At 39.9% G+C, this 23,445-nt stretch overlaps 1 protein-coding gene across 1 annotated transcript in view; it reads left to right on the forward strand.

The window, feature by feature from the left end:
• Positions 1 to 601: 601 nt before the first annotated feature.
• The window catches only part of SYTL5 (synaptotagmin like 5), a 41,421-nt gene continuing 18,577 nt past the window's right edge, over positions 602 to 23,445 (forward strand). The window contains exons 1-7 of the mRNA XM_044441891.1: positions 602 to 846; positions 7,821 to 8,033; positions 14,826 to 14,941; positions 16,565 to 16,703; positions 17,626 to 17,733; positions 21,479 to 21,635; positions 22,806 to 22,935. Coding sequence (XP_044297826.1) covers positions 728 to 846; positions 7,821 to 8,033; positions 14,826 to 14,941; positions 16,565 to 16,703; positions 17,626 to 17,733; positions 21,479 to 21,635; positions 22,806 to 22,935 — 982 coding nt within the window. The 5' untranslated portion in view covers positions 602 to 727. The remainder of the gene's footprint in view (positions 847 to 7,820; positions 8,034 to 14,825; positions 14,942 to 16,564; positions 16,704 to 17,625; positions 17,734 to 21,478; positions 21,636 to 22,805; positions 22,936 to 23,445) is intronic.

Here is a 23,445-nt window from a genome sequence, read left to right on the forward strand (position 1 = left end):
GTTCCTTTGTTGTCCATTTTAATCCAGGTGAATTCAAGTGTACATCTCAGAGAAGTAGCACTATTTTAGCCTCTTCAGTGATTAAAATATCCCAGGGTTCCATGTTTCATTATGGGAAGTTTATCATTCAGTACAGAAGCAGTGCTCATCTCTTGAGCCTCTGCACAATAACGAGTCTCTTGTGATTGCACAGGCTCATGCCTGACAAGGTTGGACAGAACACTAAACAATCCATTTGCTGAACTTTTGTGATTTGTTTAATCGCTTCCATTGGTTGGAAGAGCTGAGCAAGTGTGACCAAGCAGGAAGCATTAGGAAGAATTCATCTTCCTGATAAATTCTGGCTTATCATTACCTGCAAAGTAACCCACTGCCTCGAAGGTTCTAATGTACTATTTGATTTATGCTGCTTAAATAAAATGTTCTTCTTGTTGAGTTTTTTTTTTTAAATTTTCATTTCCAGGTACCAAAAGTCCTAATACAGTGATCTGGGGGAAATCCTTAACCTGTGGATAAACTATGAATGAAGATCATTCAAGAAATTCAAGTAAAGTGAACACTCCAGTCACTAAAATGATGAGATTCACTTTTGGCATTGGCCTTAAATATATCAGTTGGCTTCTTTCAGGAGATCTGCTGCCTCTGTAATGCCTTGTCCTTTGCAATGATGTGCGTTTGAACTCTATATCACACGTTTCCCACTTCCAGAAAATACAGTTGAAGCAACATGTCTAAAAACTCAGAGATCATCAATTTGTCATTTTTATTGGAACATGAAAGGGAAACAATAATGGGGGTACTGAAACGAGATGAATACTTGAAAAAAATGGAAGATAAAAGGATCAGGTAATTTTTAAACAATCCTTTGAGATCTTTTAAAAGATTTGCATAGTTGTGGCTGTATTTATTCAGGGTAATTATAGTAGGATTGTTTTATCCTCTTCTTCTAATGTGCCTGATCTTACATTTTAGCTTCACAGCATCCTATGTTATAGTTCCACCTGAAATGCTTTTGTATATATGTTTAGGTTCTTTACATTGGCCATAGTTCATCAATAAAGAAACAACTGTATGCAATTACGGTTGTATGATTGGTCAAACCTATCATGATATGTTTACTGATTTGAGTCATGGTTGTATCATTTTGTGTCATATATAGGTCATTCTACGAAGTTCAGCCTGAAGCATGATTTTAATCAACTTTCACTCATGCATACACCTGCATCATATACCCCTAATTTAAAATGGATATTATGTATTAGTCCCCAGTGGCTTAAATTGGCTGTTTTTTGTTTTTTATTTGTTTTTTTGAAGTGCACAATTGTGAAAAGTTGAGCCATTTCACTGCCACATGAGAAAATGGTAGATAAGTCAAAAGTCTTTTCTCTTGACTTAACTTGAGCAATGGTCCTTGGCCTTTGTCTTTCTGTTTCTCATTGAAGGTTTGACACCATAGTTGGTGTTTCCTTTCTTTCATGTACAGAACCAGTTGTAAGGTTTCTTAACACAGTATTCTATAATTCTGACAGTCTTAAGGACCAGAATGGACATTCTCTAGCATGCATTCTCCAACTTATTGGTTAAATTTGTTATTTAGGCTAAGATAATTGTCTTATCAATAATATTTTATTAAGGGCAAGATGATTAATCTTTATGCTCCATTTACAGCTTTAGCTTATTTACCTTCAAAATGCAGTATATGAAAAGCCCATCAGTTATGTTGACATCTTTCCTCATTCTCAACAGGAATGCTCTTCTTAGGTTTGAGAAGATCACTAGCTAGCATGAAACTGCCAGTGTTTATAAGAATTAACTGAAAACAGCATACATCTCATCATGCTGGTAACATACTTAGAATGTCTTTAAACAGGGAACGGAGTACAATACTTGTATTAGGACCATCTGAAAATTGCAAGGCTGTTTCACATCATGCTTGTTAATTTTTTTGCTCTGTATCAACAACAACAACAAACCATAATCAAATAAGTCACTTGCAGAGAGTAGAAGTGGAAATATCTAATAGGCGATAAATTAGTCTGCACACAAAGAGAAATGTTCAGTACAAATCATCTGCAACGCCTTAGGAATCAATTTGTATGGGAGCAGCTGACTAACATCATGTATCCGTGCAGACTTACTCATGCCTAAATTCACTGACTGCAGTTAGTTTAGGGTGAAAACAGACATTATTCTATATCCATATATCTATATCTGTTTATCTTCTTTCATTATTTCTCTAGGGTAGGCATAGAAGCCATAGTATGGTTGCAACCTATTGTAGAATAAAATAAAAGCCAAAGTTATAACTGCTGGATATGGATTTAGAATAATGTCTTTTCTGGTCCTTAAGTTACCTTAGTTCTCTGTTAGTTCAGGAGTAAGTAATATAAAAAGAAGGTTCCACATGCAGAGCAGAATGCAAGTAGTGGCTTTTCACAAATGTCAGTGAAGTAGGAAAGGCACAAATTTTAAGACTCAATGAACTTTATAGTACAGTTGAAACCTATATATCAGAATTCTAGGTGCCTCAAACAGCTTCCCTATATTATTCCCTATGTGCCCCTTGCTTAGTGCTATATCAGTACAATTCTGTACAAATACCATGTTTTTACTTGACTTTGTGAATAACCAAATGGCTGAAGTTGTCCTGTAGCACTGCAGGTATACTTTGTGAAAGTAACATTAACCATGCTTTCACATCAGGTCTATACTTAAAAGTATTTAAATTCAAGAGCAGAATTTTGGGTTCTACTCAGGACAACAAAACCATATTCAGGCATGCAAAATATTATTCTGTCCATCCACAGTCATCTGCAGATACACTTTTCTGAATGTCCCTTCCATCAGAAGGTGTCCAAGGAGTGAGTGTCTTAGTTGTGGTGTCCTGCTTATGGGACACCTTCCCTGAGAGGATCATCAGATGTCTGCATTCTTATGTTTGCCATTCCAGACAAAGCCTATTTTATTCTCCCCGAGAGTAAATGAACTTTTTCAGAATGGGTCTTTTCCCTGCTTTTAAAAAGTTAATTGCTGCTCACCCCCTAAAAAGAGTACAAAATGAATTATGTCATATGCACATTGATCATAAGATATTAGAAGTCAAGTTGATGTGTATATTCAGAACATCATTCTACTTTCCAAGTTTAAACACTTGTTATGAAGCAATAAGTCCCTTGAACACTGAGTTATCGCAAGGATTTTTGAAGGATGAGGGGAGCAAAAGAGCAGCATCCGTATTAATGGGCTATTTGAAGACTGTGATTTACCAGTATACTTAGACTTTTATCCCTTGAACTTCTTTTTATTTATTAGGGTTTTTAAAAATTAGGCAGTTCTTGCTTCTGGCAAAAACTGTTTTAAAACTGCTCATACCTGTGATGCTTGTGAGTTTATTCTACTGATGAATAATATATTCTGTTTTCTAAGCATTGTTCAGCTGAAGCAATGGCTGTGCTGACAGTAGATTAAGGTCTGACTCATTTGCTTCCTCCACCTCCTGTACTCTTAGAACACTTAATTCTTCCAGTGTTGAAATTCCACCACAGTCACAAACATCCAGTGATTCATCCTTGAAGGCACTGCAAAAAATTACAAAAGGAAATTCTTTGTCAAACACAGCTGTCCGAATTGATGTTGAATTAAGGCACCACAGAAGATATCGTTAATATCTTATTTGCTTATATAAAGTTGTAGGCACTGGTGTTCCATTAGCAAAAGAGAACCACTGTGGAATGGTTTCCCTTACCTGCTCCCCCATGCAGTTCCCCTAATCTTCTCTGGAGGAGTAGGGGGCCTTTTGGAGCAGATTTAGTATAGGGTGCTACATGGTCAAAGATCAAAGAAATCTCATTGTGTAAGCATCGCACTGAATCCTTTATTTTTCAAAATTTGTCCCTTCCTCTAAGCACCTGTTGGAATTCCAGGTAGTTGTTTCTGTACAAATACTGGACAGACAAGGATCTGGACTTCTTCTCCTAGTAACTGAGTCTGAACTTGCACTCACCTTATAATTTTTACTATGGATGCTGCTGTTTGTATAGGAGCACAGCTGGAAGGGACAAAGTGCCAAATAGTTGTGACCAACCAGTTGAAAGATAGCACTGCCACCTATTTTTCTCATTACAAACCATGTCAGGTAAACTAGAATGCGGCACAAGCACACTTTAGCAAGTGCTGTCAGAGCAGTAGCACCAGATGATTGATTCAAGTGAACCAGGTAATTTGCTTCAGGAGAGGGCCACAGCAAATTGGCAGGCCAGATGTTTTTCATGCAAGAGGTCTGTGCTTCATTCTCTGGCGTCTCCAGGCAGGGTTCAGAAATATTCCTCTCTGGTATAAGGCAACTTGTTTATGTTCCATTGGCCAACCTGACCTGGGGAGGGATAGAAATTGATCAGAATGGATACAGTGCTAGGTACTGAAAGTATCTAGGGCTCAGGCCCACGGGATGATGATGATGATGCATGTGCTAATTTACATATGCACATATGTAATTTACATATGTCTCTTTCTGTGAGGGCAGCTGCTTTAAAAAGAGATGTATGGATGAGGCAGGAGGGGCATTTGATTTGAGGAAAAATCCTTAGGTGGAAAGATTTGAGGTGGAACCCATCAGTAGGGAAAGGCCACCAGGGAAATCAGATGCAACAGCCACGATTAGGGCCCCTGTACTTTTATTTCAGCAAGTACCGATGGGAAGCATGGTGGTGGAGGAGATGGCCTTATGTTGGTTCAGGGCTCCAAGTGAAATAACTGGGGCTCCAGGCATAGTGACACTAGTAGTGTCCCTGGATCACACAGAGCTAATTGTATGAAATAGTCCTTGACTAATCAAATGGGTCCCTCCTTCCTTGTTTTCCATTTCTCTCCCTGCCTTCCTTTGTCATTTAAATGGGGTGTAATGGCAGTTGCCGAGATCCAGTGAGCCTGAAGCTTACTGATGTAACTCCAGACCATAGTTCAGATCATTCCTAGGTCATACTAAGGAAAATTATATTGGGTGCAACATCATGCTACTCAGTGTCATAACTTCCTTGTAAATCTGAAGGGAAATCAAGATGGTATCCTACAAATGGGGAATTGCAGACAGTTCTGGCAGTAGATCACAGCTGAGATATCTTAAATAGGAAGAGCAAAACCAAGAATATTTTTTTCTTTTCCTCTCATAGATGTTAGTTTCATTCAATTTATTACATTCCTTTACTGCCTAATAGCTGAGTCTCTCTGGGTGGTATACAGAGATTAAAAACCTTACAATACAAAAGCTATTTACCTTCAAACTTATAAACAGATGTGTGTGTGTAATTTGAAACAATCAATGATGACATTCCAGGACCTGCTTGAAACATACACTGCCAGATGCCTGAGGGTAGAGGAAGGGCTTAATCTGACCCCAAGCAGACAACAGTGTTGACGCCAAGTGTGCCTCATTGGGGAGACCATTCCAGATAGAGATTTCACAAATTATTTATCTTTTGTCATTTTCAAAGCTCTACCTTGCAATGTTAGGCCTAGATCCAAAGTGCTGTTGGAGGAACTACACTGCATTCAGCACATACGAGTAGCAGTGACTACTTCCAGAAACTTGACTGCATATAATAAGGCTTCTAATTGATTCTGGGTTTTTAAAAACAGTTTTTAAAATATTTTTGTAGACTAATAGTTTTATGTTACATTATCTTGTATTTTTAGGTTTTGGAATTTTGTAAATAGCTGCAAGAGCTTTGCCTGTTGGGCTGTACAGGCATATAAAAAGTGGAATGAAAAGGATGAGGTCTCCCTCGTCATTGCAGCCTTCTCCATTAAAGGCTTCACTAGTATAAGAACCATCTGGCTGAATTGCACCAAAGACCCTTTGAACTTGATGCTGTTTTCCCAACTATATTCAACCAGTAGCTTCTAGAGCAGCCTTTCCCAACCTAGTACCTGCCCAGTGTGCTGGACTACAATTCCTATCACTCCGGGCCAACATAATTAGTTCACTGGGTTAAGAAAGGCTGCTCTAGACGTTCATGGACAAATGCATGAGGACAATGGTCAAGCCTGTTTGTCCCTAGCACCTTGCACTTGGGGACACCCCGATTCTGCATATGAATGTTCTATTTAGCTATCAATTTAATTGGCCCATTAAGAGAGATTCATGACTCACAGTAGGTTAGCAGTATAACTGCGGTCATTTGCAACCCCTGCCTACCTAAAGCTTGCTTGGGCGCAGGTCTAACCATTTCCCTGAAGCTGGTCAGCACGTGTACGAGAATCAAAATAAGTGTAAAGTTCATTTCCAGAAGGAAAGTACTGCACCTTCTTGGGAGGATGTTGAAACAGCAGAATAAGGGTAATGGCATCTTTATCTTTTTGGAGCTCTAATTTTGTTTTTGTAGCGAGTGTCATTATTATTATTATTATTATTATTATTATTATTATTATTATTGATAATTTTGATATTCTGGGATATCCACTATCTAGAGAAAATGTGTGTTTTTATTTCTTCCAGGAGGAAAGTGAGACCATACCATAGGAGAGGTGCTAAACCCACCTGCTCCTTGTAAACCTGATCCTACTCACTCCCTGTCTTACCCAATGGCTGCAGTTTTAAGGGGAAAAAGCAGATCTTTCATGTATCATCTAGTGTGGCCCTAACACAAGTACTAGCCAGAATTCTGCACTGGCAAGAATACAAAACTGTAGTCTGGAGCAACTTTCTACAACTTGCTGCATTGGACTGCAATTCCCAGCTGCAATGTTAGATGAGGATGATGTATTATAGTGCCATGCAGCTAGGCTGAATGGTGATCTAGAATCATGGTCTATGAGCATGATTAGAGGTTGCTGATCTTCTGGAATGTTTAGTTGCTTCACATGAACAGTAGAATTCTTCCATATACAAGTAGATCAATTATTTGGGATTATACTTTAGCTAGGATATCTTGGTGAGATGCTTGAAAGGTGTTACTGGCCTGTTGGAAGGTCAGTGTATCCTTATATTACACATTTTCATGTTCAGCTTATCGTTTATTATTATCATTACTATTAAAAATTTAAAGACTAATGTTTGGTAATTAACAACAAAAAGTAGCAGCATTGCTATTTTGTATGCATATGCTGTACTACCATCATTGGTTTATCTCATGAAAACCCTGTGATGATTGTATCTAGGGAATTGAGGCTAAGAGATACAAAATTGCCAAAAGTCAGCCAGTAGGTCTTTTAAAATGGGTTTAAATCCCATAATGTCTGTGCTCAACAGAAAAGTACAACGCAACTTCCTCCTCACATTATATCTCTGTGTACACAAAGGAGGAGAAAGTAGGGCGGCTTCTATTTGCAGTTTAATTCTGCATAACTGAATGCAAAAGCTGATTTTCTGCCTGTGGCAGAGTCCTCTTCATGCACACTTTGTCTCACATGCTTAAGCATTTGAGTCAGCTTTAGCCATTCTGCACTCCCGTCCCCATCCATTCATTCCTACGGGTGATTATTGCTCACACTGGTTTTAGGCAGTTCAGTATTCAAAAGTAGATGAAGAATAAGGTTGCAATGAGGAATTGCTTTCTGTGTTACAGCTTGTATTTTAATGTGTAGGTTGTGGTTGAGATTAATATTTGAACCTATGGACTTTTTGTTTGATTAATACTTGACACCTGCTGTTTTGCATTCAAATGTTTGAAGTAACTTGACTGGAAAGCATGACATTTGCTGATCTATGATGGCCCCTTCATACATATAAGTCAGTTTTTGATACTGTTCTCATGAGGTGATGAACATGCATGTGCGAAACATTTAAGTTTTTATGAAGTGGTAAATTCTTTGTTTTCTTCCAGGAAACTGAAGAATGAGTTATTGGAAGTAAAACGGAAAGGTGGGCGGCATTACCAAGAAGACAACAGCAGGATATGCATTCGCTGTCAAAAAAATCTGGGCTTAATTTTCGATAGAGGGGAACTCTGCCAAACATGCAGACTCCGAGTTTGCAACAAATGTCGTGTTGTAGGAATTGATGGCAACTGGAAATGCACAGTGTGTGATAAGATTGCGTAAGTTTTCTTGGTGGGGTGTATTCTTGGACAATTTGACAGGAGTCCAGTTTCAGCTTTTGTTCACAATTGTGCCTAATTTTACCAATATAAACAATTCTTGGCTTATGCTAGTGAAGGGACTTTTGATGTTTGCTTTGCTACATAGCAATGCCATTCTTCATTTGAGGGAGCATTTGGAATCGTTACTGTTAATTGCTGCCTTATTGGTTGGCACATGGGAATACCTTTAAGTACCTGGCTGTGAAAGATGGAGGTTTACTGATCACAACTTCTGTAGAATCTTCCCAGGTGCAGTGCCCCAGGTCCCTGCCAGGAACCATTGTGCCATGTGCCTCCACAGTCGCACAGCACATTTGCTCATCTGCAAAAGTAGCTCTTGTAGAATCGTATAAACACTCTGAACACCATGAAAAAGTTGAGGGGAATACAGAACATTTCACTTAGATCTCCCAGTTTATCCAGATCAGTCATTTGAATTGCTCATTAGGCAGCTCTTAAGAATAAAAAGCTCATTGAATTTCAGGGCATGGAGAAGTGAAGTTGTATTATGAAGCACTTAGCACTACAGTATAGATTGGGGAACAAAGACAAAGCAATAAAATTTCTTATCCTCTTTTAACAGAACACATTGAGAAAAGTGCTAAGCGTTTTAACCATTTCGATCCATTGTAATTTGTATTCAAAAGAAATGTTAAAGTAAGAACTCCCCTTTATATAAAACGTCTCTGCTTCTAACACAAGACTTTTCTTTAGCTGGGAAAGGCAATGTGCAGGTGCATGGTAAAATGTGCCCCGGCACTTTAAATATAACCACAATTAAGCAGCTTTCGTCAGTTATAAAGTTTTCCAGTGCTAAAACTTCCACCGTTGAAGTGTCTGGTAGTCATTATAATAGTGGTTTCAATTGCAGTTTCTGCTGTTACCAAATGCTCTTCATGTTATTAAAGAGATTCTACATATCAGAATCCCAGAGTGCTATAGATTACACAGTATAGTCCAGGTTGCCCTCCCCATTTCTGTGAAGTTCAGTCCAGACCTTCACTGCTACCCTGTATGAACTAAGTGATTGGATTCACACAATACTCAGTGTCTCAGTTCACTTTACTTAAAGCCATAGGAGCTTCTGTTGTGTGAACCCACCATGGCTGCTTTAGGGTGGTTTATAAGTCCCAGCTTCTGGGTCTATAAGCTACTCCAACAAGCCATGACTTGTGGTTGGGTTTGTTTGATGTTCAGTGGATTGTCATGCTGTTCAAACCTGCCTATTAGGCATGAGGCACAATCACAAGAGAGTGCATTGGCAAGGATGACAAAATCCCCTTGCCAGACTTGCCAAGAGGTTCAGGATGACTGCTGATGAGAGCTGTTCCCAAAGTGTTCTCCATGGGACACTTGGTGAAACTGTCAGCGACTTCCTTGCGATTGTGTTCCTTGTAGTCCTGGGAAGCTTCACGCTGCTTGGCCTCCACTCAGCTTCCTTCCATCTGGTGCCCTGGCAAGCGATGCCAGATGGGAGGACCCTCACTCTGCACAGCTGCACCATTCTTATGCTGAGGACCCTACCAAGATCAGCAGCCATGCCAGCAACCATCACAGCAGCTCATGAGGGCTACTCAGGAGCCAAGATGAGGGTTGTCAGCAATCTCCACTGTCCCTTCTGTCTCTGCTGACAGTTAGCAGTGGAGTGAAAATATTGGTGCACCACGGGCTACTTGTAAGAGGACCAAGCAGGGAGGCTTGGCTTCTCAAGCAAGCACACCCAGTATGTGAATTAGTACCCATCTAACACTCCCAGGGGACTGCAGGTGGCGCAGTGGTTTAAACCGCTGTGCTGCTGGGCTGGTTGATTGAAAGGTCGCCGGTTCGAATCTGCACAATGGGGTGAGTTCCCGTTGCTCCGTCCCAGTTCCTGCCAACGTCGCAGTTCGAGAGCATGAAAATGCAAGTAGATAAAAAAGTACCACTTCAGTGGGCAGGTAACAGTGTTCCGTGCACTTTGGTGTTTAGTCATGCCGGCCACATGACCATGGAGACTGTCTGCGGACAAACGCTGGCTCCCTCGGCTAGGAAACGGAGAGGAGCACCGCCCCCTAGAGTCAGGCATGACTGAATGTCAAGGGGAAACCTTTACCTCTACCTTTTTAACACTCCCAGTCAGTGGTACACTGGAGAACTGCTAGTGATGGGCAAATCATCTTGCGAGGATGCATGTCTGCCTTGACTGATTTCCTCTCATTGTCTCAGTCTTCTCATTGAAGAACTCCTGAGAGAGGCCTGCAGCCCACAGTTTGACAAACACGCTTCTTTGGCCTCCTAACAGGACATGAGAGTGGAAGAGCCATGGGTTTTAAGCACAGACTTGTTTCAACAACATAGAGGCTACAAAGGTCTGATGTGCATAAGTGATGTGCATGCAAACCCACCCTTGGTCTATAGTTTTTACAGACCTTCCCCAGTGATATTTTTCCAGCATCTGTTACTAAGGAAGACTGCAGTAAGATAGCCTGAATACATCCCCTACCTGTCTACACCTTTTGCTCTTTACATTTGACCTCCTGTTTTGTACAAAACTGGGGCAGTTCCAGGATTAAACACAGTGATCTTCCATGAAAAATCCTGGACCTAAGCAGTAGTAAGCAAGCAGTAAAATTGACAGTCAGCTAGGTGATTTTAATATAATAAATTCAAATTATTGTAGAAGTAAAAATGATCACAATAATTATGTTCACTTTACCTAGCAAATCTAGCAAGCTGAACAAATGTTCTAGACCAAAAGAAAATCATAAGATTTTCAATTGTATGTGATCACCACCGGTACGTACAAGTGGCCAACTTTTTATTGCTTGTTTTTTATTTTGCCTGCAAACAAATTAAAACTTTGGCTTCTAATCTTGTGAAATGCTTCGCTCTGTCTGGTAGACAGCTCTCATCCTACCAGACAGTTACCATGTGAATGAGAATACATGGTGCACATTGGGAGCAGCTTAGAAGAGATTAATGATGATTCATAAGATGACTCATATATATCTCACATGTCAAGCCGTATCACAGTGTAAAGGATTCATCTTCCAGAAGTGTTAAGTTGAGGATGGGCGTGGGGGTGGGAATCCCTTGCATGGTATTCTCCTGCATTTTCTTGGGTGACAGAATATTTCATTACTCTATCACTTTATCATATCCACTCTCCGAATGAAATTCCAGTTTCTGTTTTGGCAAGGGAGGAAGAATGGGAGCTCTAGGCATTTTATGTGAGTCTGCCTCCTTAATGCTGGTAGTTATTTAGGAAACCCTTAGATTTAACAATTACAATGAGAGGGCATGGATTAGGCCACCAAAAGACTTCTTTTCTATCGTTTGTGTACATACACAGTCCTGATCATCCTAGATACCACCTAGCAAAAAATGCAAGGAAGAGGATGGAAAGGTGCTGATTGCCTCTGCTACTCCTCCTGCCCCCCAGTGAATTATCAGAAGCCTCTGAGTTTGGAGGCTTTGAATTACCAATGGTGCAATTGATAGGATCTCCAAGTCTAAGTAAACTCCAGAAGTTGCAAACTAGTTTTCATGTTTTTCCATCTGGGAGATGTCTACCCTATTTTGGACATGGTTCCTCTCTTGTGACCCTATCTAAAATAGGCTGAAAATTAATCTCCCCAGATGTGAGAACAAATAACTACATCTCCTTCATCTTCACCTTCATTTATTTATTTATTTGATTTTTAGCCCACCCCATTAGCCATACAGTTCCAGGCCATAACAAGTCCAAACACTGATTCAGCATTTCTACAGCTTCAGAATACAGAGAACTAGAACTGGATGTAATCAGTCTAAACAAATATAAAGTCACCCATGTTGGAGCAAAATACCCGGCTTCACATATGTGCTGATGGAACCAAAGCTGCCGATGAAGGAACTCGACACTATGGTGGCCAGCTTAGTGCAGAAGTGACTGCTGTGAAAAAGGCAAACTCCATATTAGGCATAATTAGGAAAGGAAATGAAAATAAAACTGCCAGTATCATACTGCCCTTACACTAATCCATGGAATGACTACACTGTCTATATTTCTAGTCACCACATCTTAAAAAGTATTGTATAGGGAAAAGTGCAGAAAAAGTCAACTAAAATAATCAAAGTGCTGGAATGACTCCCCTGTGTGGGAAGATTATAACATTTGGAAGAGTTTTGCTTAGAAGAAAGGTGAGTGAAGCGAGGTGTGGAGAAAGTGGATAGAGGGACATTTTGCTTTCTTTCTCTTATGTAATACTAGAACCTAAGATCCTTCCTTGAAGCTGGGAGATTCAGGAAAGAAGTACTTCACACAATGCATAGTTGACGCTGCCAAAAGAGGTGGTGATGGCCACCAATTTGGACAGCTTTAAAAGGGGATTGGGCTAATTCCTGGAGGAGGAAGCAATCAGTGGCTAGTATTTCTGATGGCTTTATGATACCTCTGTGTCAGAGACAGTATTGCAATGTATACCAGGTGGTGGGGAGCATGAGCAAGAGCATGCTGTGCATTCTGGTCTTCCTCCTGGGTTTCCCATGGGCATCTGGTTTGTCACTGCATAAACAATGCTGCACTAGATGGACCCTTCTCCAGCCTGCTCCTCTTTGTGCTCTGACAGCAGTTAAATCCAGATCCCTAGATATCTCACTCAGTGGCCTTATATAGACCAGGGATGGGAAACATTTGGCCCTTCAGATGTGGTTGGACTGAAACTTGCATCAGCTAAGGCTGGTGGGACATAGCCCAACAGCATCTGCAGGGCCAGATGTTCCCTGTCCCTGATACAAGTGATAAAAATTATGTGGAATATGAAGGAGCTCTGTCGAACCCAAAACACAAGTCTTGATGCAGAGGTACTCCTGGAAAGGAACCTCAGGGATTGCCATGCCCCCATTCACAAGTGATAACTATTGGTCAGCACAGTGGGGCCCTTATACATGAATAAGTTAAGGGGAAAATAGTGTCCAAATAAGTAAAGGATTCTTTCCTGCAAGATGTCATAAAACCAAGAGAGGAAAAACAGGTTTTTTGTTGGAGATAAGCCTTGAAAAGCTTTTTAAGAATTATGAAAGAGGCACTGCATATCAAAAGGTTGAGTTCTATGCCTTTTGTAATACAAAAGAGAGCACTGTCTGTACCTGGAGCAAAGCTTCTATCCGATGACATTTGCCAAAGTGTCACAAAACAGGGAATGACATTAAATAAATTAATTTGCATGATATCTGCCTGTGCAGAACTGGCATTTAAAACTGAAAATTTCTCCTTTGCTAGCACACCCAGCTTTTTTACGGCTTCTGTGAAATGTTCAGACTGCAAATCTGACCATTTTCCCAGGAAAATCAACATTCTGGAGGCTAAGAGTTCTGATAAGTTCCCTGATTAACAAGTTGAGTCAAATGTCTAATATAAATATTTGTTATTGGGGAAAAGCGTATTTCAGAACAAAGCTCTGAAGGAAAACATTCTATATAAATATGTACACATACCCAATACATGCATATACTCAATAATACAAAGATTTTACTGGATTAGATATGGAATAAAAATCTGTAAAGAGACAGCTGGCTAGGGCAGGCCTTTGTTTTCTCTAAAGTTGCTTACCGTTGTGTCTTCACTCAGTGTTCATTTGTGTGTATTTGTGCATGTGCATATGTGAATGCACATAGTGTTCATTTTCCTTTTATCCAACTACAAACACATAACAAAAAGGTGGAATGCTAAAAGGAGTGGAAATTTCATAAAAGCAGTCAGAATGGTTTTCAGAATCCTATGACACACTTGGGTCTGACATGTGTATTCTGTAAGCATCTGCAGGGTAGCCATTATCCTTTTGAACTCCTGGTCCCTGAGTGTCCTTTTTACTTCAGCCTTTTCCTGTGTAGTTAATATTGTTCCAAGCCGGAACTGAAGAAGGCAGAGCTGCTTTCCTGTTCCCAGGCAGAGCTGTCACTGGGGGCTGATCTCACTGGCTGCCTGCTGGTCTCCAGAGCTTGCTTGCGCTGCTGCTGCTTGCGGCTGGTGAAGCCTGTCCACCTGCTCTCTCTGAGCATGCAAGCAGTGACTAGAATGGCAAGCAGAGCATGTGACTCAGCCACTGGGGTGGTCCACATGCCATGCCAAGCCATTCTGAGAAGCCATGGTGAGTGGCTCGTACCAACGATTGTGGCTCATTTCTCCTCAGCCTCTTCCAGTCCTCCAGACTGCTGTTGGTTCACATAAGATGACTCTGTGGCAGAAATCCTCACTGTCTCATTCTCCACATCAGCACCTTTCTGGTATTGGTCTGTGGTTGCTAGCTGATGACAGTAACTTGGTTGTGCTTGCCTTTCTAATCCATCCTCCGTGATCTTTGCACTCGTGGTTTGTTGTGTGGATTGGGCACAGAGGGAGAAGATGAGAGACTAGAGTGGTAGCTGTGATGAAGAAGGAGTACTTAGGTGCCACTTAGAGGAGTAATGGTTCCCCCTCCCCCAATTTGGAGTCAATGCTTGGATTATCCAAATATTTCATGGGTCAAATGCGTGGATGGACCATGTTTGAGGGATTCTTCCAGGTCTGACCTTTCATCTGTGATCTTTACACTTGCCTTTACTTGACTGGATGAACAAACAGCTAGATTACTATCATCATCATCATTATATCTGCTGCTGCTGCTACTGCATTCATTTCTATACTGCCCTATAGTTGAAACTCTGTGGATAAATGGATAAACACTGTGGCATACTGCTTGTTCCAGGTCACAGTACTATACAAAATACATTTTCATGTCTTTCATGCAGGCATCTTAGAATTGTAACAGGTGAATGGTTTTTTGAAGAGAGGGCAAAGCGCTTCCAGCAATCCAAGCTCCTTGGAACTGATATTGTTAGACGTTCTATCCTACGTAAAGCCCCAGGTAAAAATAACAAAAGGTGAAAAGGTTTGCTTTTTCTATCTTCTTTCCCTAATTATTCTTAGTGGTCTTATTATTGCATAATGAGCTAGCATGTGCTAATTCCTTCTTTTTATATTTATTTAATATTTATCCTCTTACAATATGTATGTAATGATGCAAGGGATTGGTCGGGTCAGTACCTGCTGAGTTTTAGCAGTGCTACAGCATTAAATACTCCTAGACCATTCATTTGAGAAATGTCTATATCTTAACACATTACCTTTACTTAAAACCCTGTTTGAAATTAGTGTATTGCTGAGCTCATTGTTGAAGCTGATAGGCCACAATCAAAATGTTTCAAAGTGAATATCAAACTCCATACCTGGATGGGAAATATGGTTACTCAGCTTATATATTATCAGGCATTCCACTTATGTGTAGAAAGCTTCTTTATATAACAGAGAATATTATCCCTGGTTTACACAATATTAAAGATCTTAGGTTTATAAATATTAAAACTGTTATTTGGTGCTTTCTATCATGTGTTCTGAGAATGGCATTAATGCTGAGAAAATACATTCACACATGTCAGGGATGCTGTTGGCCACAATCATGTGTACATATAATGTTAAATGGGCAGACCTGGATTGGAAGTAGAGCATGTACTTTGTATTCAAAAAAATCCAAAGCTCCCAGTCCCTTGTAATATCCCTAGTACAGAAGCAACCCTATGCCTGACATCTTGGAGAACCAATGACTGTCAGAGTAGATTGTACTAGGCCTGATGGACTATTGATCTGACTTGGTATAAGGCAGCAGGAAGGTACATTGCTTTCCATTCAATGGAGTCCATCCATGAATATATATATATATATGTATATGTATATAAGCAATCTAGAAGAGGGCTTTTAACAGTGGCTATGTGCCCTCCATGGCATATGAAAGAGGCCTCTTTTCACAGGTTTATGGTGTGTTTCTAGGTTCAGTTCAAAAGACTGGTATTGTTTTAAAGCTCCAACTGACATGAAATTACAATAATTAAAGACCCATCTCCTACCACATCATAATAATCCATATACTATTAATTACATTTCTACGGCACATGCTTCATATGGCACAAGCATTCTGCTTCATAACATTTAAGTCACCCATCCAGATTCGACCAGGCCCGACCCTGCTTAGCTTCCAAGATTAGGCAGGATCAGACACCTCAGATTATATGGAAGCTATATCATGCTTGATCACTGAGTCATATTTGAGCCATTTGAGGTAAAATAAATTTATCTGTTGTGGTGGCCAAACCTATTATTGGACTTTTTTAAAAGTGTCTGTTTTTAATTTGTGTTTTATCAGCTTTTTCAGTTTGTTGTTGTCAATTTTTTTCTTTATTCCCTTACCCCATCATTATCTAGTGGGTTTTACTTGGAACAGAAAGGCAGGATATACAGGATGAAAGTATATGGTGGGTGGTGGATTGCAAAACAAAAGGGGCTTCCACACTCTGTGGGCCCAGCACGTTTAAAAGAGTGTTTTGTTGGCATTGGATTTAAGACTGTTCTTTTCAATTTCTTCTGCTATGAAGTACTTAAGAAACCTACTTTCAATGCCATTGCTTTGTTTTAAAATGTGCATTTTTTCTTTAAGTTTCTTCCTCTGAACAGACAGAAGGAGAAAAACCCAAAGATCAGTCTCCAGAGAGCTTAGAGGAGACATCAAAGCAAGATACACTGGCTTCCTTCTCAAGTGGGACAAAATTAATATTCAGTGGGCCCAGAAAAATAGGGTAAGGCATCCTTTTACAATATGTAGTGAATTTATTAGGGATTCTACAGTATTCCACTATTTGGACCCAAACTTTCAATACAAAATCAATTGTTTTTATTATAACTGAAGCTACAAATAGCTATTCACATAGCTAAAGTAGCAGATGGTGGTACTTAGTTCCTTCCTTTTTGTAAAGGTGTACAATCAGCTTTATTTATATTGTGAACAATGAAAAGACATATGATTCAGAATCACATTCTACTTTGAAAAGAATCTCAGAACAGTGTTTAAGAAATTGCTTTGAATTGTTCTTTTTGGTTGTATAAATTGTTCTGTTTATGAATAAAATGTTTCTCCTGACTGTCGCATAAGTTAAGTGAAAATAGGTGCTTTTTTCCTATGCTTCATTAGCAGTAAGGAGAAAAAAGACCCACCTGCCATACTAGAACTTGGGGGTCATTGAGTGTAACTGACAGAAGATTCAGGACAAGTAATCCTCTCTTCCAGGATCAACAACGGGGATTCTCTCCTAGCTGCACCCAAGTGCCACTTGGTGCTTTTGAGCAGTGTCCTCCCCTCAGTATCCCCTGAGATATACCAATAGGAGGACTGCAGGGGTGGAGAGAGGAGAGGAGGTACCTCAGGTCCCCCACTGTGCTCAACCATCTGTCTGGCACTTCATGGAATCTGGGAGAAGCAAGCTACGCTGCCTAGCTTTCTGTACATTGTGGCTTGTTGACTTGTGCAAACCCAGTCACTATGTCAAATCAATGGACTACTCCAAGTAGGACTTATGCTGGATTTTACCCATAAAGTTTGTAATTTTTAATCCCTTAAACAGTATCAAAACAAGATTTTATTTCTAAAATTGTAAGCGTGAAATAGATATATGGCTATATCCTTTGCTTTATCTCCCTATTAATCTTCAAATCTCTATTCAGCAGGAAGGTCTTCAAGGGAGTCACTAAAGGAGATACTGCAAATGTGAAAACAGAAGATGGAAGAAGCATCACCTCAGATGCTGAAGTCCAGAGCATACACAGTGAAAAGTAAGTGAAATGGATCTGCTTTTATACAGTAAAACTTTTCTCTTTCTGTATGGGTTTCAGAAAGTGATGTACATGTTGTAACCATTCATGGTGCTTTTTAATTGAAATCATCCTGCCTTAAACTTGTCTGATACCTTTTCCTAGATGTGCACATTTTTCTTGCAATAAGTTTGTAAAACACAACATGCACAGACTCCCACTTGTACAACCAAGTAGGGAGTTAGCTGCATGGCTCACAGTATTTTCACATTTTACATGACATATGCAATTGGTGCATGGACACTGACTTTCCTTCAAAAAGCGGAATGGTGGGAGATTCAGGCCAGATGAAGGAAGTACTACTTCACATAGCACTGTGGAATCTTCTACTGTAAGATGTAGTGGTGGCCATCAATTTGGATAGCATTATTGTGGTGCATTTTACATTGGTTTTAATGTGTTTTATTTGTAATTGTTGTTTTATATAGTATTTTAATCTTTATTTTACTCTATTTTGTATTTTATTTTGGATTTTTTCTGCTGTAACCCACCCAGGGAGTCTTATGGCCAATGGGGCAGGTTAGAAAGTTAATAAATAAAGGAGAATTAAGCAAATTCATGCAGCTTAAGGAAATTGATAGCCTGCTTTATTGATTCAGTTATGTCTCTCCACACCAGTTTCAGGGAAATGTGAGCAGGAAGGTGCTATTGTATATGGGGCTTCCCATAAGCTTGTTGGCTTCACTGTTTGAAGCAAATACTGGACTAGATGGGCTGCTAGTCTAATCCAGTGTGGCGGGTCTCATGTTTTCACTGATGTAAGCATCTGGAGTGTGGATGAATTGCATGTATCTTTATGCACTCAGATACTTGTGCCTGGAAATACCAAACACAAGGATTCACAGATGCTTGTACACAGGTGCATGCATCACCCAAACACTGGTAGACAATATAGAGTGTCCTCTTATGGCTGCCTGCCTTTGGTGATGAGAGTGAGCACAGCACACTTTATAACTATCCTAACAGTGTGTCAGACAAGACCAGCATTTGAGAGTGTTTTACATTCTTGTTCCAGGATGCAACAGTCTAGTTGAATCAGACACCTTATTTAATGCCTAATCCTGGCAATTCCATGGTCATTTCAAACAGTGATTTCATCCATGATTGATTCCTGTTATTTGAGTGGTAGAAATTCATTGGGAGATAGGTATAAAGGTGTTTTCACATTCTTTTGAACAAATATGAAACATTTAGATAATTTATTTGATGTGTATCCTAACTGTCTACCCAAAATACAGCCCTCAAGGCAACTTATAATAAACCAATACATTAAAATAAAATAAAACATTTATTAGATTTATATCCCACCTTTTTCTTTTTGAAAGAAAGCAAAGCAGCTTACATCATTCTTCTCCTCCTGCACTCAATCTTATCTCTACAGCAAGAACCCTGTGAGTTGGGTTGGGCTGAGAGTCTGTGACTGGCCCAAAGTTACCCAGTTGGCTGAGCAGGGACTAGAACCCAGATTGCCTGAGTCCTAGACCCAACCTCTTAACCACTGCGCCACATTGTAAAACATAACCTACACAGAATAAAAAACAAAAAGGCAAAACCAGCACCCAGCCTAGCTGACCTGCTTACAAGCCAGTGGCCTTATTGCATTAAGTAATTTTTCCCTGCCAGCAGGTGGACAACAGAAAGGGAATGAACCAAGACTTCTTTGGGAGGGAGTTTCACAGTCTGGGAAGAATAGCTGCGAAGGCCCTCTCTTGGGTTACCACCAAATGTGGCTAGGAGGTGGCAGCTCCCCAGAATAGCTTAAGAACATCACAATAACCAGTCTAAATCTCCTCTTACTCTACATAATTATGCTTGTTCCTCAAAAAGATACTTATCGCCGCTGCTGAAACAAAAAATGTTTTTTTCTTTGTGCTGTTCCTTTTTCATGTTTAAAAAGCCTTAAAATTGAAATTGGACAATTTTGCTGCCTAGCAATGGTGCTCCATGCCACATTTCCTCTTGAAATGTGTAGGTTCTGAAACATCTTTGATCTTATAGCTTATTATTGAGTTTGTTATAGAAACCTAGGTAAAAGCTTTCCATAAGAGGAAGAAGAAATATGTAATTATCCTAGATTTTTAAAAGATGTATTTTCTGTAGGATGCAAGTAATTGCAGCTAGGAGCTGGGCTCTGAATAACAAAAGTGAAAAACATTTACTGTATTAGTATTTGTCTGGTTGCTTCAAGGACTTATAAAAATTAGAATTCTGCAACCTAGTGAGGCTGTGGTATATGAATTGTATGCAAGATTGCTTAGTGTATTTAAGTAAAACACGTTAGTCAAGTTATACACATAGATACTTTCCTTTCCCTTTTTGTTATTCTTGTCAACCAGAGATAACATTCCTATGTCGATGCCAATTTTAGAAGTCCCACTGCTGAATATTAAAAAGTGATTTGCTTTCTCAAATGCTGAACACAGATTACTGATAATTCTTAAATGAAAGCACAGTGGTCAGAATTGTGTACCAAATTGGGCATGCACTGGAAAGCTCTTTAGGTTGGAGAATCGTTAACTTGAGATAAATTGGGCAGATTGGAGCATTGTTTCTCTTGGGGAAAGGGCAGACAGATGGAGGCATTTGTACATCTGAACAGCCCTGCAAGATCTCAGATGTCCCTGGAATGGCAGTTGTCCCTGGAGGAGTCTGCAAGCAACACTGAAATAGTTATGCGTCACCATGTGGCCAACATGTCAAACTGCTACACGAGAGGACCCATGAAGTCTTCTTTGCCAACTGTAACCAATAATAAGTGACCTTGAGGGTGGTACTACATAGCATGCAGTTGTGTGTTCCTGCCTTTGTGTAAGATAAAAGTGTGGCAGCCACTTTTCCTGTGGAAGCTCAGCTTCAGTGGAGAAGCTGGGAAGGACATGAAAAAGGCAGGGGTTCTTAACATGTTATCTGCTTCTCATGTATCCACTTCATACCCACAAGCCCTTGCTTTGCACTTTATACATTTTCCCTCAAGTCATTTGTCTGGATTGCTGCAGGAGGGCTGTGGTTACATGACGTGCAGAAGCAGATGCTTGTGCTAAAGGGAGAGGAAGCACCAGATTCCCCAAATTCTTCTCCCAAAGGGCCAAACTAACTGCATAGCCTGAGAATGCTGCTGCTGCTGTTATTGTAGTGCAAGCATGCAAGGCCTCAACTTGGATTGGGACCATTGAGAGGGATAGAGATTAAATCTCTCCTGCATATTTTCCCCTGATGTTCTACCACCTCATGTGTGAGAATAACAAAATAGAAGTCTCCATTTGCTCCAAGGGCAGGAAGGGGGGAATTTCACCTGCACATCGCAAGATTAGTGTAACCCTGATTACTAGCCCTTAGTGTTTTGGTGGACAAAAATGTACCATAACTCGTTGGACAGCTGTTTCAAAAAGGCAGGGAGATTGAATTTCTGGCAAAATGTAGGTAGCTAGGTTATCATGTCAGTTGAATTGTTCTTCCTTTTCTTTTCACTTTAGAAAAATAACTAGACTTAAGTGGTTGAAGCCCAGGTAAACAGTAGGTTGAAATTGTTTTGTGCAGCCTCTGTGCGGCTTAATAATTGCCTTTGAGTGCATCGTGTAAGATTTGAAGTTAATTGAAGATAATGGTGTGTCCCTTTCTTTTATGTGTTGTTAGCTAGTGCACTTGTTCTTTTTTCTGCACTGTTAGCTGTATAATGATTTTTGGGTGCTTTGTACTGTTTCCTTAGGGGGAGTACCTTTTCCCTAGAAGGCAGTGATCTGGAGGACATGCCTGGCAGCTTGAAAGTAACAATGGGTACTGTAAACCGGAGCGATGCATCTACACCAGTCCATCCAAGGTCACCAGCACTGAGCACACGTAGCATGACTGTTGGCTACAGCCAGGTAAGATAGCTTGACGCCAAAAGAGTTGCCTTAGGTAAGAACAAGGACTTCGTTTGTTCGTTCGTTTTTGAGTCTACTTTTCACTGAGCTAAGTCTGATCCATGGTTCTTCATAATGGAGGATTGGGCCCGCTTGATGCGAGTGGCCCCTTGCTACCAAAGTAGATACTGGGCCAAAGGATCCTAGACTAGCTTTCTCTTTGACATGTCAGCTTATGTGAGCAGGAATTTTTCTATGGAGGCAGAATGGCGCATGCGAGTTCCCGTCTTCAGTCTGAACTGGCACAGCCTAGACCCAGGTTTGCTTCCTTGGGGAGAGCTAGATCTAACTCACACAACACATCTGCCTGTCTGTCTCAAATCTTTCCAGGGAATTTTTTTGTGGGAAGCTCTTATTAGTAACTTACACCAAATCTAATGATTAAATTGGGTCTCAGATAAATTGGATATCAAAATCTAATCAGATTAAGATTGTCAGGGTGGGGGCACCGGATGTTCTGAAGACAAATTGGCAGAAATAATAAAGGGTTCGGAAAAAAAGGGGGCACATTTGCAAAATTATTTTGCAGATGGCAGTTTTTCTCCTGGCTGCCCAAACCCTGCAAATGCACTACAGATGCTGATACTTAACTCTGTTTCTTATGTCTAGCAATCTAGTTAATATGGCAATTACTGATAAATTGTCTTATTTTCACTCTAATGCAGTCATTTTTTATTTCTTGCTTGCCATAGCACTGTCAGATAGTCTTCCACTTGGGGGTTGCAGCAATTTATTTGTATTTATTATTTTACTTAAACAAATCAGATTATTTTATCAAAAAAAAAGTATGACTAAGGATAGGCACTTGTATGCTAATATTTTTACAAATACAGAGAAAAAAACACACAGAACATGAGACAAGTTTGCATAAAACTGAAAATGATGTTGCTAGTAAATAGAACAGTCTTGGAAATGTTTTAGAGGACAATTCTGTGTGAGTTTAGAAAGAGAAGAGGCTGCATCTCTAAACATGCTCTAGTCAAAAGTCTAGAACCTTGGTAGCTGTAGGGATTTACTTCTATGTAAACCTGAATAGCGTTAGGTCTTTATTGGGGTTAAACATTACTGTTTGAATATGAGCTTTCTGTAGCAGGTTATGTGGAATTTATTTATCCCTCTAACTTTGGATAGGATCCTTGCTTGAAAAATGGTATTGCAATGCCTGCAAGTGAAAGCATACCTGCAGATTTAGCAAAAAGGCATTCTGGGAAAGGTTCTAGACCTCCTTCCATTGCAGTATCTAGGACCTCTCTCTCATCTGGTAAGGTCTTTTTACTTAGTAGTGTTTTAATATATTTTGCATTGCTACAATTTTCTCCTGCTATCTTATCCCTTGCATTTCCTTCCAGTGTTTTCTTTTATGGAGTGAAATACCCCCCCTTATTTTGTTAGAAACATAAGGAACAACCTTCTATCAGTACTATTTGTCTGTTTGGTATCATCTTGGCTGTCCTGACTGGTAATGTCTCTTAAGGCACAGGTCACTTCCTGTCTGATCCTTTTACCTGGAGATGACAGAGAACCTGAAACTTTCTGCAACAAGAACAATGAACTATGTTTCCTCCTTTCCCATGGACAGGAGTGGCATTTGAAGCTAATGCATTTTTTAAAAATGCATGCCTGTTCTTTTAAACTTTTAAAAGCAAATATGAAGCAATTGCTTATAAGTATCTGCAAATTATAATATTTCCCAGAATGAGCCATTGCTTTACGCCTATTTATGCCTGTAGCTATTAAATACAAGAAAACATACTTCTTATCTGGTTGAATT

Source organism: Varanus komodoensis, unplaced genomic scaffold, assembly GCF_004798865.1.
Source record: "Varanus komodoensis strain SLA01 unplaced genomic scaffold, ASM479886v1 scaffold4, whole genome shotgun sequence".
NCBI lineage: Eukaryota > Metazoa > Chordata > Lepidosauria > Squamata > Varanidae > Varanus > Varanus komodoensis.